Source organism: Zingiber officinale, chromosome 2A (genome assembly GCF_018446385.1).
Source record: "Zingiber officinale cultivar Zhangliang chromosome 2A, Zo_v1.1, whole genome shotgun sequence".
In the NCBI taxonomy this organism is placed as follows: Eukaryota; Viridiplantae; Streptophyta; class Magnoliopsida; order Zingiberales; family Zingiberaceae; genus Zingiber; species Zingiber officinale.
Window position 1 is genome coordinate 1,319,912 of NC_055988.1, and position 17,116 is coordinate 1,337,027.

The window sequence follows — 17,116 nt, forward strand, 5'->3', positions numbered from 1 at the left end:
CATGTTCTCAATGGCAAACTTCCACGCTTTTACCAGCCGAGATAACCCCGTGGGGCCGAGAGGAAAGTTTAATAAGAACGAAGGAAAAGTGGGGAGAGAACAAAAAAAAAAAAATCAGATTAATAAAAGGAAACTTTATCTTGAGAAAGGTAATAAAAAAGAAAAAATAAGAAAAAAAAATAATATGAGAATAATAATAAATCTTATTATTCATTGATACTGTTCTAAATGTAATATAATATATAATGTTTAAAAAGTATTTGGTCAATTAACTAATTAATAAATAATAGAATAATTCTAAGACTTATTTTGAAAATTATTCTAATTATTATAAAAGAATTATTAAAATAATCCTAATACTAATTTAATATGATTTGATGATTTGATTATCTCTTTTATAAAACAGATAAAAGAGAATCACGATCAAATTATCAAATCAAATTAGTATTAGGATTATTCTAATAATTTTGTTATAATTTTACTAGTTTATTAAAAATCTCTCTCCTTTATTAACTAACTTTGGTGAAGCCTAAAATGAATTTACATTAATATATTTTTTTCTATTCACACTAAAAATAATTCCAAGGTTTATTAGTAATTCCACAAGCGAAACAATCAATGATCTAGAATTCGAGATTCAACTGCGGAATATTATTATGAATTTTCCTCATCATTAATTTTCTCTGGTTGTTTTATATAAAAAAAATATAGTTCTCTTTAGTTCCACATTTTAGAATTGACAATACTATAATCAAAGAAACTTCTATAAATATTTTAGGTCGATGATGTTAAACAATATACTTTCTTAGTTTTTTTTACTAAGATAAGTATAATATTAAATTAAATAAATTTTTTTCATAGGGAAGTCGTAAGGGTGACACTCGAAAATCCAAACAATTCAGATTTTCAAAAGTCAGGTACTTTACCCTAATGACTCTACTTTAGTATTTTAATGCTAAAATATTTTAATTAATATAATTTTATTATAAAAGGTCAATGTGATTTCAATGTAATTATATTACACGCGCGACGCGTGTGCATGATCACTAGTTATTAGAATAATTCTGTTATTTATTAATTGGTTAATTGACCAAGTACTTTTTAAACACTATATATTGTATTGTCTTTAGGATAAGTATCAATGAAAAATAAGATTTATTAGTGCTCTCATATTATTTCTTTCTCCCTATTCTTTCTTTTTAACACTGCCGATGCCCTCGCCAGGTTGGACGCGGCTATGAAGGACGACATTGGCATCCTCTCTATCTCGCTCGGCAGTGGTTCCATGCTTCTCGACCAGGATCCCATTGACATCGGTTCATTCGCGGCAGCCAGTAAGGGGATCTTCATCAGTTTCTCTGGCAGAAACTTTAGACCTAACAACTTCACCCTCAACAACGAGGCATCGTGGATGCTCACCATGGCGACAAACAATGTCGATCGAAGCTTTAGGGCTTCCGTGAAGCTTCGCAGTGGGAAGGTAATCCTCGGACTTGACCAGCCTAGCAACTTTCTTGAAAGCTCTCTTCCCCTATACAACTCCACTGAGTTGCTGACCTGCAACATGGATCCTCTCGATGATAGCCACAGGAGTAGCATCTGGGTTTGCGAGGCCGACGGCAGGCGTGATGTGGTGGCGCCAGTCAAGTCCCATGGTGCCAAGGCGTTGATCTTCATTTCCTTGAAGAAAGTGGGAGCCACCAACATACTGAGCAAGATGGACTTTCCAGGAGTAGTGCTTGCCAACAAAGAAGGCTCCGACCTCATATCATATTTGATCTCTGGTTCTAACCCCTCCGCGTCGATCATCTTCAACGGGACGGTTCTTGGCGTATCCTCCGTCCCCGCCATGGCTTGGTTATTCTCCCGAGGATCGTCTCAGGCAACGTCGGGATAGAGCTGTCAGACGGGTCAACCCATGGCGGGGCGGGTCGGCCCGTGGCGGGTCAACCATTTGGCGGGGCGGGGCGGGCCGTCAACTTGACGAGTTGGGAAATTTCCAACCCAACCCAATCCAAGGCGGGTCGCGGGTTTGGCGGGCCAACCCGCGGGCCTATCAAATTTTTTTAAAAAATAAAAAAAATAGTTCATATCTTCAATGCTTTACTTCGAAAATATTTTATCAATCAAATGTATTCATAAACAAGTATTTTAAATATAAATGGACATAAACAAGTACTTATGTTGGGTCAAAAGTACTATTTTTATTTTTAAATTATAACAAAGAAAGATAATAAACTGACATAAAATTGTGCAACAAAGAGGAATAGTAATTAGGACTCCTGGCTGTGCGTCGAGCAGTTTAGATCAGTGGTACCCTGGCTGTGCGTGCGTAAACGAATCAAATAAGAAGGTCATCTACTTTTAAGAAGGCCATCTAGTTTGGGTACACACACCAAACTCTTCATTGTGCATAATGTATGTTTTAGATTTATCCCATAAATGAATCAAATAAGAAGGTCATCTACTTTTAAGATTAATCGACTTTGTGTGCATATATATTTTTTTAACTTTTGTCTATCACACTCAACTTCACATGAGCTTTTCCTAATTAGTATTCCTCTTAACGAAGAAGATAATGAAATGCTACAATTTAACTCTTGGTACTCTCGTAGTTGTAGCATTGACTACTGATATAAACTGTTTACATGTGTTTCTCAACCCGCGGGCCAACCCAAGCCCATCGCGGGCCGACCCGCGCGGGTCGCGGGCCTAGGTGGGTCGGCCCGCGGTGGACTTGGGTTGATGAAATTCCAACCCAACCCGCTTAAATTGTTTGGCGGGGTGGGCCAACCCGACGGGCCTAACCCAAATTGACGACTCTACGTCGGGAATCCTCAAGCTAGACATCTCCAGCCCTGGCCTTAACCACCCCGCGTTCTGGATTCCTTCCAGTGACACTCCGGAGTACAATATCGAATTCGACACATCCACGATAGCGCCTCACCTCAGCGATGTCGTTGCACTCTTAAAGGCCGCGCATCCTACTTGGTCCCCGACAGTTATTAGGTCGGCAATCATGACCATGACAAACGCCGACGTCTCTGACGAGTTACTTGACCCAACTCTCTATTTCGCCAAGGGTGTAGGACACGTCAACCCTAACAAAGCTGCTAATCCCAGTCTTATTTACGACATATGTAACGACCCGACCCCTCAACCCCTTGAGTGGCCCAACTGGCGCCCCATTTGGCAGCCTTTTGGTGGTCCCTTGGGCGGCCCAACTGGCGACCCCTTATGTCGTTGACTGACGAGCATCGGGCGTGTGCCGTTACTCACAAGGTCTTTCCACCCCTGGCCAGTGGAGTTTTGCCTTCCCTAGGATTCGAACTTTTTCCCTTGGTGAGCTTCTCCCTCTTGATAATAATGTTGGTAAGATGTGGAGCGAGATAGTCGTTGTCCTTCAGTTGCTGGAGAGTTCCGTCAACGACATAATGGAAGAGGCGGAGAGCCCAGTCGGCGACCTTATCGTTGAAGGAATTAGTGCGGATATAGTTTACCCTCAGCACTTCCTACCAACCGGTTTCCTCCTCTTGGTATTTGTCGAGGGCTACTCGGGAAGCCTCCAACTTAGCCTTCAATGTGGCCAGCTCAGCATCTTTGTCTTTGAGCTAGAGCTTGGTCACTGCTTGTTCTTCAGCTCGATTTTCCCGCTCGTCAATGAAAGAAGCTTTGGCCTCCTTCAGATTTTGGGCCAACACCCAAGCTTAAGCATTTAGTGAAAAAATATGCTTACCCTAGTGGACTTTTGGGTGAAGCCATCCGCGAGCTCCTCGGGGGAAATAGTTGTCGTGCGGGCCCTAGCATCCGCCTAGACTTGGGCGAGAGGCCCCTAGATCTTTATCTGGTGCTCGAGAGAGCGCGGTTCAACATCATCTTGGTGACACCACTCATTGGTCGGTAGGTGAAGGATAGTCGTTATATGCCTGCGACCGCTAGGATCGGAGGGTTTTGAGGTTGCTGGACCCTTTCCTTTGGACATCGGGGAGGAATGGATGGTGGGCAGCTTAGCGGCAGACCTGAATGACTGAGGTGTCATATAAGTGACCAACGACACGCATATGGTCCCTGATGAAAGCGCAGAGAGCGAGGGCGTCTGGTAAGAAGAAGGTGTTGGTTAATCCTAGGAAAACGTATCGATTCCACTGTACAAAATTTTTTGTACAAGTGTCGAACCTTTCCTTAAATAACCTATTGTGTTCTTTAGAAGTTAAATTAGGAATCGCAGACGGAACTTAGCATCATTGATTCGAAATTTAACTTATCTGTTTTTAATGGTTTAGATTTGAATCGCAAGCGGAACTTAACACTATTGATTCAAATCTACCTAGATTATTAATTCCATAAATATTAATTTCTAAAATTGGCTTCCAGGACTGCATGGCGAGGCACATGGCCTTCTTGGATATGGGAGCAACCACCACCGCCTAGGCAAAGCCTTTTAAGGAAAGCTAATATTTATTTCCTTAAATAACTCTAGGTTAACCAAAAGGAACAATCGAATCACAAGTTCGAATAAGAAGAAAACACAAACTCGAAAAACTATTTCGAAAAACTAGATCTAATTGCCTCTTGTATTTAGAATTCTTACAAAGAGAAAAACTAGCATGATGCGGAAAATAATTGCTAATTATACCTTCTCTTTGTATGCTAATGACCTCGAGATCTTCTGCCGTATTTCTCGCCTCGCCTTAGACGTCGTGTGGGCGACGATCTTCCAAGATGAATACCACCCAAAAGAGCTTCTCCTCTTCTTCTAAAATCCGGCCACCACCACCAAGGAGAGAGAGCAAAAGGGAAAAGAGAAGGGAGAGAAAAGAGGGCCGGCCACTTGAGATCTCTAAGCCAAAGAATAAGAGTTGTGTCTCATGAAGCCCCCTTACCCCTTCTTTTATATTACTTGCCCAAGGCAAATAAGGAAAGATTTTTATAATTTTCCTTTTCCCTTTTTATTTTTCCTTTTCTTTCCTCTTGATTGAATCAATCACCAATCAATGGTTGTGATCAATCCTATTTGGTTTAGGATTGGGATTGGTTTAATCCTATTGGTCGGCCCTTGCTTGGGCACCAAGCAAGGTGGCCGACCACAATTAAAAGGAAAGGAAAAATATTTTTTTTTTAAAAAAAATTTTACAAGAAGAAATCCTCTTATAAAATTTACAAGCTCTCTTTCCTAAAGTATGAGTTAAAAAAGGAAAGTTTCTAAAAATTAAAACCATGTTTTAAAATTTTAAAAAACTCTCTTATAAAATTTCCTTTTTAACATGATAATAGAAAATTTTAATTTTAAAACTTATCTCCCTTTTTCTTAAACCATGAGGATGGTTAAAAAAGGAAAGTTTTAAAACTTTAAAAACCCTCTATTAAAACATGTGGCCAAATTCAAATAAGGAAAATTTTAAAAATTAAAAACTCTCTTTTAAAACTTATAGTTTTCTACAAAGAGAATATTTTTAAAAAATTCAAAACAACCCTCCCTATTTGAATATTGTGGCCGGCCCCTTCATGCTTGGTCACCAAGCAAAGGGCCGGCCCCTATAGAAGAGGTTGTGGCCGACCCTTGTTTGGTCACCAAGCATTGGACCGACCCACTTCTTGGACACCAAGAAGAGCTTTACATTTGGATGGACTTGAGGCTATAATGAGGCTACAACAGGGACCTAGAGGAGAAATTGGTTTTGGCCTTCCGATGAGCTTGAGTATCCCGTGCTCGCCCCGAACACACAACTCAAGTTCATCGATAATAACTCATTCCACTAGAGAGTTATTACCGCACTACCGCACCAATCTCAAATTACATTATGAGCTCCTTCTTATCATGAGTATGTTAGTCTCCCTGTGTTTAAGATTACGAATGTCCACTAATTAAGTAAGTTACTGACAACTCACTTAATTAATATCTAGCTCCAAGAGTAGTACCACTCAACTTCATTGTCATGTCGGACTAGGTCCACCTGCAGGGTTTAACATGGCAATCCTTATGAGCTCCTCTTGGGGACATTCTCAACCTAGATAACTAGAACACAGATTCCTTCTATAATCAACAACACACACTATAAGTAATATCATTTCCCAACTTATCGAGCATATTGATTTATCGAGCTAAACCTCACCCTTTGATAAATCAAAGAAATAAATATTAAATATATGTGCTTGTTATTATATTAGGATTAAGAGTACACACTTCCATAATAACTAATGTTTAGTTCTTTTACTAAGTCAGTACAAAAAGAACTTACCTAAATGATCCTACTCAATACACTTAAAGTGTATCAGTGTAATTTATTAGTCAAGATAAACTAATACTTAATTACACTACGACTATACTGATAGTTTGTTCCTTTCTATTTTAGTTGCGATCAACTGTTTATAATTTATAGAGAACCGACAACATGATCTTCTGAGTGTGACACCACACTCCATGTTGTCTACTATATAAATTAATTGAACAGTTATATTTAATAAATAAATGTAGATATTGACCAATGTGATTCTTTTATTTCAACAAATAAATGTTTACAAAAGCTAGGCTTTTAGTATACACTCTAACAGAAGGCGGGGTAGGTAAGACTCTCCCCACCTCAGGGATTACGAAAGTGGAGGTCTCAACCATCTCGGAGAAAGGAAGCAAGGAAGGAGAAGCGAAAGGTTGTAGGGCGGATGTGGTTGAGTAGGAGGAAACCTCTGCCCGCTGGCGCTTACGACATTGAATCAGGGACTCACTAGATGTGACTAATTCTGAAGTGACGGCGACCGCCACCATGGTTGGCCGTTCAGGAGGCTGATCACCAGTAGTGGCCACTACGTCTCTCGCCACTACTTTGCTCTTTTCAGCTTCGCCGGTCGGCTCGTCAGAGTGTTCAACCGGGACCAGGCCATGACTCTCTAGCTCGGCAACGCCCTTAGCATTGATTTCCGCATCAGTAAGCCTACTTTGCCGCTCAGCCGCACTCACAACATGACTTGTACTGCAAAAAAGAAAGGAAAAATCAGTTAGAATCAAAGATAAAAGAGAGAAAAGGAACATACCTATGGGAATGCGGAGTCGTGTCTGAACGGGACTCAGCCCAAACACGTAAAGGACACCTTTCGATAGCAGTAAGTGAATGTCATACTTCTGACCGGTCAGAGTGGAGGCTGCTTGTTGATAGTCCAAGATGCCTTCATATCGGCCGAGCGCAGGTAGTTTCATCAACTCCATTGGCCAGCCGGTGGGGGAAGTTAGGCCGCTCAGGAAGGCTAACAAAAAAGTAATGCTCCTTTCAATGTTTGTTAGAAGAAGACATTTTGTCAAAAAATACATAGTCCACTTGGGCTTGTATAAGGAAGGTGTTTGCCTCATAAAGCTTGGGGTAGTAGAAGTAGTGAAAGATGCGCGAGACGAGCGGAATGTCAGATAGGCGGAATAAGATTACGACCGCGCATAGAAGCCTAAAGGAGTTTGACACTAACTGGAGCAGAGCAATGTGAAAATATCTACAGTCTTCGGAAAAGAATATTTGACATGACAGGTGGATATTCTTGATTGACGCGACCTTCGCCGCTTTGAATTAATTGGCCAGATTGAGGCTCATTTTCCAAAGCCCTCAATTGGATGGCCCAGCTCGGCCGTCCCTAGGGTTTATATACTCACCATCGTCTCCCCTTATCTGATCTCCTTCGCGCACGTTCACAGCCGATTCTTTTTCTTCCTTGTTCATCGTTGGCGAATCTTCAGTAAGCTTTTCTCTTTTTCTGTTCGTTCAATCTTCCTTATTCATCGCTCTTTCAATGACATGCTACTCTCCTCCTCCTCCTCCCATCGCCGGACTGTGGTATACTTCCACTGAGTCCGATTTTAATGGCGACGAGATAATGCAACTGCAAATGGACTATGGTATTCCCGATGACTACCCAATAATCATCCCCACTGCCTACGCACATCCTCATACCCTGTCAGGCAGCTGCCTTACTTTTCTTAAGGACCAATTTTTGGTAGGTCTGTGCTTCCCAATCCACCCATTAATGTGCAGCGGCAGAAAGCAAGACACGTGGTGCTCTATTACGGGGAACATTAATGAAGTTTAATTAAAGGGTAAGTGCGCGCGTGCTCAGTATTAATGGTTAGAGATTTGCACAGTCTTCAAGAAATCAAGGTGGTGTCAGCAATAATTAAAAGGGCACTCAACACAGAGGGGTGACCAAGGAGAGAAGCTAAAGGAGGAAATCGCTATGTGTTGGCCGCGTGTGTCCCGAGCAGAATGTTTTCACCTCACCAGCCGAACAACGACTTTAACATCGAGGGTCTTCGCCTCAGCAACTGAACGACGATTTTAAAACCGAGCGTCTTCACCTCAACAGCCAAACGACGACTTTAAAACTAAGTGTCTTTACCTCAGCAGCCGAACGACGGCTATAAACCGATGGTCTCCACCTCAGCAACCGAACGACATCTATAAAATCGACGGTCTTCGCCAAAACAGCTAAATGACGACTTTAAACCCAAAGGTCTTCGGCAACCAGATGATGCATATGTCATCAGGGCATCCTTCATAAGAAACGGATGCTGAGACACATTAACTGTCAAGTTAGTCGGACTTGCAGCCTCCTTTGACTAAACTTGAAGGGGAGGTTTGTGATCCGGTAATAATGAGGAGTCTCACCAGAGGTACTTCAAAGTCAGAATAATCGGTCGACGTGGAGGACGAAGTCAAGCAGGGTGTCCAAGATGGCCGAGCATACCATGTATGGCCAAGCGGAAGAAACCAAGAAGCTGGACCCTCACCCGGTCGATTAGACGACCCGTCAACATTAATGAGAAGTAAGCAGCAAAAGGTTTGGCTGACCGGACAGGGCATCCGATCAGAGCATGATAATCACAGACAACCAGGAAGAAAGGAAGAGGCAGCCCGACATGCCCTTAGGACATCGCCGAGCAGAAACAGACTGGCCGAGCGGACCACCCGCTTGGCTATGTATCACCTAGTCATATCCTTTTTGGGAATTTGTGTCGTTGACAGCTGTGCATGTCTAGTAGGCAATCATATTTTAGAAGCTTTCAAGCTGTCATATCAAAAGATGGTGGGTCTGCTTAAGGAATAGTGTCAGGAATACTTTTTTGAGTGAAGTTGGGGATAAATGGTCATGAGATTCAGAAATATTTGGTTGATTAGATATTTAATTGTGAAGTTAGAAGATATTTGGGAGTGAGATATTTGATGAGTGAGACCCATAAATATTTATGATCCTGTCCGAAAGCTGAGTCGGACGAAGGCTGGTCGCGACAGCCTGGTTGTTGACGGAAAGTTGTGGGTGATTCGGCTCCCATGGGCGGCTGACGCTGCTGCAGGACCCTGCACCTACTCAGACGATCCCCCCTGCTCACGTTAGAGACCAGAACCCAGGGAAAAAGTCCTCAGGTCAGGCCCTCCGACGCTCAAGTCAGGTCCTTTTTCCCCAGAAAACGCAAAGAGAGAAAACGACTGAAAGTGAAAAGTTGTGGAAAAAAGTGACGAGAGAGCGTACCCGCGTACAAAGAATCCTCCTCTTTTTATGCACCTGCCTCGCTTCTAGAACCTGCAACTATGTCAGAAAGTGTTAGACGCTGGGCTTTGTCGTGTAGTCCCGGACACCTGTCGTGTTGCTATTGGTTGTGAAAGCATTTTTTTGTTTAGGAACCTCCGCCTTTACACATGGGTTTTGTCTTGTAATGAAGGACATCTGTCAGGCTGCTATTGGTTATGAGAGCATCTTCTCGTTTAGGAACCTCCGCCTTCGCACATATCGCTGGTATGTAATGATTACCCTTGACTGCCAATTGTGATCCTCCGACTTCCGCACAGCTTAGTTCATCCGATCTATTGTGGCCTGCCCGATCTATTGTGGCCTGCATCTGCCTCGCACCCTCCGACCAGATCCAGCCTCTAAGCGTCACCTGCCAGTCGGGCTGACTCTGAACAGCCCTGTCGATCCCGGTCTGTACCCTGTACCCTGTACCTTGTATACCCTGGCCCTCGACCGTAGGCCTGTAGATCGAGCTGCCTTTAAACAGCTCTACCGATCCCGACCTGTACCCTGCACTTTGTATTTCTTGGCCCGCGATCGTAGGCCTGTAGATCGAGCTGCCTTCAAACAGCTCTACAGATCCCGACCTGTGATTTGCGACTTGTACTTCCGGGCCTTCGAATTGCAGGCCTGTAGATCGAGCTGTCTCTACACAGCTCTGCCGATCCCGACCTGTGATTTGTGACTTGTACTTCCGGGCCTTCGAATCGCAGGCCTGTAGATCGAGCCGTCTCTATACAGCTCTGCCGATGCCGACCTGTGATTTGTGACTTGTACTTCCGGGCTTTCGAATCGCAGGCCTGTAGATCGAGCTGTCTCTACACAGCTCTGCTGATCCCGACCTGTACCCGATGTTCCGCATGTCGTCTTCCTTTGTTTTTCAACTACTTTACCCCCTTGATCAACAAGTCTGCCTGACCTCTGACTACCCCATATGCTTGACTTTGACTGTCCAGTCAACTTGACTATTGACTGTCAAGTCACCTTGACTATTGACTGCCACATCGTCTTGACTTTTGACCGCTATATGGCCTTGACCCTTCTCACCCTTTCCTTTTGGGCCCCTCCATTGCCAGCCGTATCACAAGCCTCCCCCACAAGTCTAGTCGAAGGAGGACGACAGTCTGACTGACTAGACCTCAGCACATCTCAGCATATCTTTGTGACCTCAGCATATCTCTGTGTCTTACCATACCTCTGCGCTCTCTGCTTCCTGCCTTACGTACCAACCTTTGTGCTGCGTCGCCTGGGATACCATGCCTCCTTAATTGCTTTACCAGTCGCTTGGGGTACCGTACCCACGTAGTTGCTTTGACTTGGATACCCACCCTCTTTATAAAGAGCCTTACAGTCACTTCTTTATTCTATCCTTCTTCTTTCATGCTTTCCTACTTTCTTTTGCTAACCCACGTTCCACCAGTTCCTTCCCCAAGCGATGCATTCTCCTTCTTCTGATGAGGTTGATCAACCACCCTCCCAAATGCAGATAGATCAACTCACCTCGCAACTTGCCGAGAAAGAATGCGAACTGGAGCGCATGTCCAAGGATCGAGCTCGTCAGCTGGCTGCCCTGCACTCCATGGAAGCCCAGTATCGTCTCACAAAGTTTTGCGTGCATGCTGAGAAGGCTAGGAAAGAGGAATGCCAGGCTAGCCTGCAACGCCAACTTAGCCTTCAGGAACATTTGCAGCAAGAGCATGAAAAGGAGCTATCTCTCCTCCGTGCGCGTCTCGAAGATAATCAACACACGATCGCTCAGCAACAAACAGTCATCAGATCCTTACACGCGGAGCTGGCTCGAGCCTTGAACGCCCTAGAGGCTCCTGAGTCCCCAGACATCTCTTCACGCGGCAGTGCTCATACTCCATAACCAATCCTTTCCCCGAGTTAAAGCTAGTCCGGGTTATAGTTGTCTCAGCGGCTCCTGACTCACAGAACGTTCCTTCTTGTAGCCTTAGCTGTATCGCCTAATGGTCTTATGTAACATAGATACAGTAATGTAGCTAGTGAGCTTTAGTCGTCTCCGGGGCTCTTGACCCACGGGACGTTCCTTCTTGTAGCCTTAGCTGTATCGCCCACTTATCGAGCTGTGCTGCTATACTTGTATATTTGTCCTTTCCCTGCATAGTCTTTCCTGATCCACTTTCATCTAGCAAGCATTCTTAGAAACTGGCCCATATGTAAGAGACAAGAGTTGCATCATGACTCATTTTTATGCATTTTGGATAATCAAACCAGTATAATACTTGAAAATTAAAACTGTAATGAATGGGCAAAACCTGATTTCGCAGTTAATATTAATGCTTTATGGGTATGGTGGATAACCTCTTGTATTCAGTACCTTGCATATTTGCTGCATATTTGCAATTTGCATAAAGGAGCTACAACAAGATCAGATGTAGTTGACCTGATTATTTGAAGACGCTTTGCTCAGCGTGAGGCATATCAATCTGAAAGGTCGTTAGGCGTGGGCGCCAGGTTCACTTTTGATTCTCGCAGGGGAGCTGATTTTTGATTCCCGCATGGGAGCCGACCTGAAAGGTCGTTGGGCGTGAGAACATAGCTCACTTATAATTCTCGCATGGGAGCCGACCTGAAAGGTCGTTGGGCGTGAGAACAGGGCTCACTTATAACTCGCACTGAGGCGAGAGTCTGGGACAACCGACCTAAAAGGTCGTTGGGCGTGGGCACAGGGCTCACTTATGATTCTCGCATGGGAGCCGACCTGAAAGGTCGTTGGGCGTGAGAACAGAGCTCACTTATAACTCGCACTGAGGCAAGAGTCTGGGACAACCGACCTAAAAGGTCGTTGGGCGTGGGCACAGGGCTCACTTATGATTCTCGCATGGGAGCCGACCTGAAAGGTCGTTGGGCGTGAGAACAGAGCTCACTTATAACTCGCACTGAGGCGAGAGTCTGGGACAACCGACCTAAAAGGTCGTTGGGCGTGGGCATAGGGCTCACTTATGATTCTCGCATGGGAGCCGGCAGGGCGGGGCGTAGGGCGAGAGAGCAGAGCTCACTTATAACTCGCACTGAGGCGAGAGTCTTGAACAACCGACCTAAAAGGTCGTTGGGCGTGGACACAGGGCTCACTTATGATTCTCGCATGGGAGCCGACCTGAAAGGTCGTTGGGTGTGAGAACAGAGCTCACTTATAACTCGCATTGAGGCGAGAGTCTGGGACGACCGACCTAAAAGGTCGTTGGGCGTGGGCACAGGGCTCACTTATGATTCTCGCATGGGAGCCGACCTGAAAGGTCGTTGGGCGTGAGAACAGAGCTCACTTATAACTCGCACTGAGGCGAGAGTCTGGGACAACCGACCTAAAAGGTCGTTGGGCGTGGGCACAGGGCTCACTTATGATTCTCGCATGGGAGCCGACCTGAAAGGTCGTTGGGCGTGAGAACATAGCTCACTTATAACTCGCACTGAGGCGAGAGTCTGGGACAACCCGGTCCGAGACCGGTGGCGATGGTGCTGGTCTGAGACCAAGTATGATACTCCGGTCCGAGACCGGTGGCGATGGTGCTGGTCTGAGACCAGGTATGATACTCCGGTCCGAGACCGGTGGCGATGGCGCTGGTCCGAAAACCTGCTGGACCCCAAACGGCAAAGGTATAGATGAATTGCTCTTTTCCGCTTTCATCTATCTCGCCTATGCCGACCTAATTGCTTTTGTTGATCTGGTCATTATTGCTAGCCTTGGGCTTACTTATCCGCACCACTTTTCTCCCTGCAATTGCAATATGTATGGTATAGGATTAAGAATAAAGAAGGGAGCACATAAACCTTACTTGACCCTTGGGCCACAGTGCCCTCGTAGTTTATGATGACCCCGCAGCTCTCGCGATGCGCTCGGTTGGATGATCGGATCAGGGGATACCTACGCAAAACTACTTACTCGGATGATCCGAGCAAGCAACACCCCCACAGGCCTGCTCGCTACTTCTCTGATCTGACACTCACTCCTGCTGACCTGCCCTGTCTCCTTCTCGGCCCTTTTGAATTGCCTGGATTCTGCAGCTTTAGGAAACTTCCCGCTTAGTCTCGGGCCTTTCATGAAGAATGCAGGCCACGCCCCTTCATGATTGCCTTGCCATGTCACTCTTTAATGCACTTCTTCTCGCGATGACACCTGTTCGACGCCTTTACTGCTCACGCCTCCTGACGCCAGCTTCTGACCCTTTTTCGCACCCCTCGGTGCTTTACTCCTATTAGACGACGCTGGGGCGTATTACCCAAAAAGATATTTGGCTCGACTCTCGATGTTTCCTAGGAATGAATGAGCTTTATAAACCCTAAAGGCAGTCCGCCGTCTTCACTTTGACGCTTCGCTATCCTCTTCCTTTCGTTCGTGGCCGTTTCTGGTATTGCAACTTCTCGTCTTCCTGCTTGCGCCTGACCTGTGACCCCTCTTGTCTTCGACCCCCTCACTTGCTTACTCCTCGTAATCATGGATGGTAAGAAAATCTTCTGGTATTCATGCTACATCTCTGATTTAGACCATCATGACCTGTCTTTACTGCAATCCCACTTGAAGCTAGATTCTTCGTATGAGCTTCGTCTCCCTTTGTCAACTGAACACCCTTCTTCTCCTCCCGAAGGTTTTGTCACTGTTTTTAGGGATCAAATCTTAGGCGACCTTCGCTTTCCTTTACATCCTTTCTTCTCCGAGTTGTGTCAATATTGCAGCATCGACATTTCTCAGTTTGCCCCCAATGTATTCCGAGCCGTCTCCGGAACCATCATCTTGTGCCGCATTTATCAAATTCCCTTGACCGCTCAACTATTCCATCATTTCTATTCCTTCAGGCGGGCCGAGTCGGGGGTGTTCAACGTACAGGCCAAGCCGGGCTATAAATTTTTTGATGACTTACCTTCTTCCAATAAAGGCTGGAGATCTCGCTTTTTCTTTCTTAAGCCCCCCGTCCCCTTAACTGGGCCTTCCCAATGGCGTTTCATCCTTCCTTCGGACTTCCCTTCACATGTTCATGAACCTGCTTGCTCCACAGCCTCGGACAAGCTGAGCGGTGTTATTGTTCGCTTGTCTGTGCTGATGCTAGAAGGCATTCTGTACGCTTTTAGTCTTAGCCCTGTTTCAACAGAAATCGGAGCTCCTTTTGGTAAGTTGCTATTCTTTATATGTCGTTCTTCGCTAACTGAGGTGCTTTTTCCTCTTATTTTTGTAGTGGCTGCCATTCTCCGTCCTTTTGTCAGTCAGGAGAAACCATCTGTGGCCGTTCTGCAAGCTCTGAACGAAGAGTTAACACAAGGCCTATCTTCTGATCCCGCTGCTTCCGTCGGTCTACAGCCTTCGGAACCCCAAACCTCAGATGTGGTAGCCACCTTGACACTTATTGAACCACCTGCCCCCAGCCCTGTAGACTCAGCCCTACTCCGCGTCTTTGATCGACCTGCAACTGAGCCATCGCCAGCAGGACAAGTGCCCTCTCCCCCTCCTACTATGAAGCTGCGTCTTGCGCGCAAGGGCAAAAGAGTGGCGTCGGTCACCGCAACTTCTCCTCCACCTCCTCGCCGTCAACGTGTAGTTGGTATCTCTTCTCCTTCTAAGCCCTTGGATACAAGCTTGGCCCAGGAGAAGGTCTCTGATCTGGAAATTGCAGACCCGTCGTTGGACATGACAGCTCCGGTACCGATCCAGAGTTTATTACCGGCCCCGCCTTCATCCTCTGGCGATCAGCCCCAGGGCTCGATGACTCCCTCAGCCTCTCCTCTTCTTGTGCCTACGAGCTCAGCCACACCGACCCAGGAACTGCCTTCCACGGAGCTAGCTTTCGAGGCTTCCTGGAGACTTCCCTCAGAGACCGATCCGGCTTATGCACCCGCTGCCGCCCTATATTATATCCTTGGTAGGGTTGATTTCTATGGGGACTTGGCCACCTCCTGGCAATCAGCCAATTGTCAATTCTGGGAGAGTAGTTCCCCTTTGGAGGGATTTGATCAAATTGCCCGTTCCTTGGTAGCGGTAAGCTCCTTTTCTTCTTCTTCTGAGTATTCATACGTTTCTGTAACCCCCCTTTCCCTTCCTATGGCCACTTGCAGACCTGTTCCACGACTTTGAGTGTCGTTCAACAAGCGACCGAGCTTCAGCAAGAGAATGCGGTGCTCAAGGCCCGTCTTCGGGAACTAGAGTCTCCTGTGGCTTCCTCAGCTTCTCCCGAGCCTTCACTTGGAAATTTGGATGCCTATCTGCGTGCCGCTGGGGAATCTGCGGCCTCTTCCCGAGCCATCTCCCATGCCGCCTTCGATAAGCTACAAAAGTTGGAGGCGACCTTAAAGGCGAGTGAATCCTCATTGGCTTCTGAAGCGGAGCGCCACCGAGCGGCAGTTTCTGAACTGAAACATAAAGAGGCAGAGCTGCTTTCCCGATCAGCTGAGTTGACACTGTTACGGCAATGTCAGGAGCTCCTACAAATGGGACTGGCCGACGCCCAGGCTCTGGCTCGTGCTTCCGCTGCTCGGGAGGCAACCATGCAGGCTCAATGGGAAACTTGCCAAGCCAATCTTCAGTCTTTGCAAGCAGATCTCTTGAAGGCCCAGGAAGCAGCATCTCAGGGCCAGAGCGACTTATCTGCGACCCGCGCTGAGCCTATAGACTGGCCTATGTCCGCTCTTCCTTATTCCTCCGAAAGCTGGGGAGCTGGATGATATTTCTGGAGGCTCCTCCCCTTGCAGCCGACCAGACTTCCATTGATATTTCTGCCCAGGGTCTTCCTGAAGCGTCTGCTGATCTTGCGTCTTCCTCCATGGTGCCGGCCGACCCCGTGCTCCTTCCGTTGGTATCCAACGACCCTGCACCCTCTTCCTCGGATGTTGCATAATGCTGTAATGTTAACATTTATGCGCTGATGCTGAATCTTTCATGACTGTACTTATTTGTGTGGTCATACTGAACTTTTGATGACTATACTTATCCGCCCTTATATCTGGATGGTCATATTGCTTCCCCTCCATGTATCCTTAGCTTGCCTCTTTTCTTAGTAGGTTGTCCACGGCTTTAGCTGATCTCTACCAATCAGCTCGCCCTTGCTTGTTTTGCTTTGCTACGTCGCTCTTCTCCCAATAATTGCTTTTATACCGAGCCCGGCGAGAGCTAGATTTTACTTTTTATTTCTGATGCATGTCCATGAAGCCCGCTGATTTGATCTACCTACCTTTCTAATGGCCCTTTTGTACACTTTTGTCCAGCTCGGAGCGATCACCTTATGAGGCGCCTCGTATCTCGAGCCCCTACCTTTCCTAAAATGCCCCTGGTTATACTCTCGAGGATCATCACAAGGCGTTCCCTGTCTATCTCCGCCCCTGTATCAACCGTCCGTTGTCAACTTACGAAAATGTCCTTCCTCCGCAATACCTATAAGTATCTTCTTACTCCCTCCCTTCTGTTATGATTCGCCATCACCATGGAGCACTCAAACGTCGCCACCGCAGACTGACTTTCCCCGAGACTTTGCCGAGATCCTTCCTCTTCCCCAGGCTTCTTCTTTTCGTTTGTTCTTTCTCCCTTCTGAGGTAATCTCTTTTGTAATGACCTCTCCTTCTTGGGTCT

At 46.0% G+C, this 17,116-nt stretch overlaps 1 protein-coding gene across 1 annotated transcript; it reads left to right on the forward strand.

Moving 5' to 3' along the window:
• Positions 1-1,237: 1,237 nt before the first annotated feature.
• LOC122040368 (subtilisin-like protease 1) lies at positions 1,238-1,897 on the forward strand. The gene has a single exon (XM_042599685.1). It carries the CDS (start codon positions 1,238-1,240, stop codon positions 1,895-1,897), a length of 660 nt encoding a protein of 219 aa, XP_042455619.1.
• Positions 1,898-17,116: the final 15,219 nt, after the last annotated feature.

What these genes read in the sequence shown, in the direction of transcription:
- LOC122040368 (XM_042599685.1), top strand. Translation starts at nt 1,238, where the DNA reads ATGAAGGACGACATTGGCATCCTCTCTATCTCGCTCGGCAGTGGTTCC.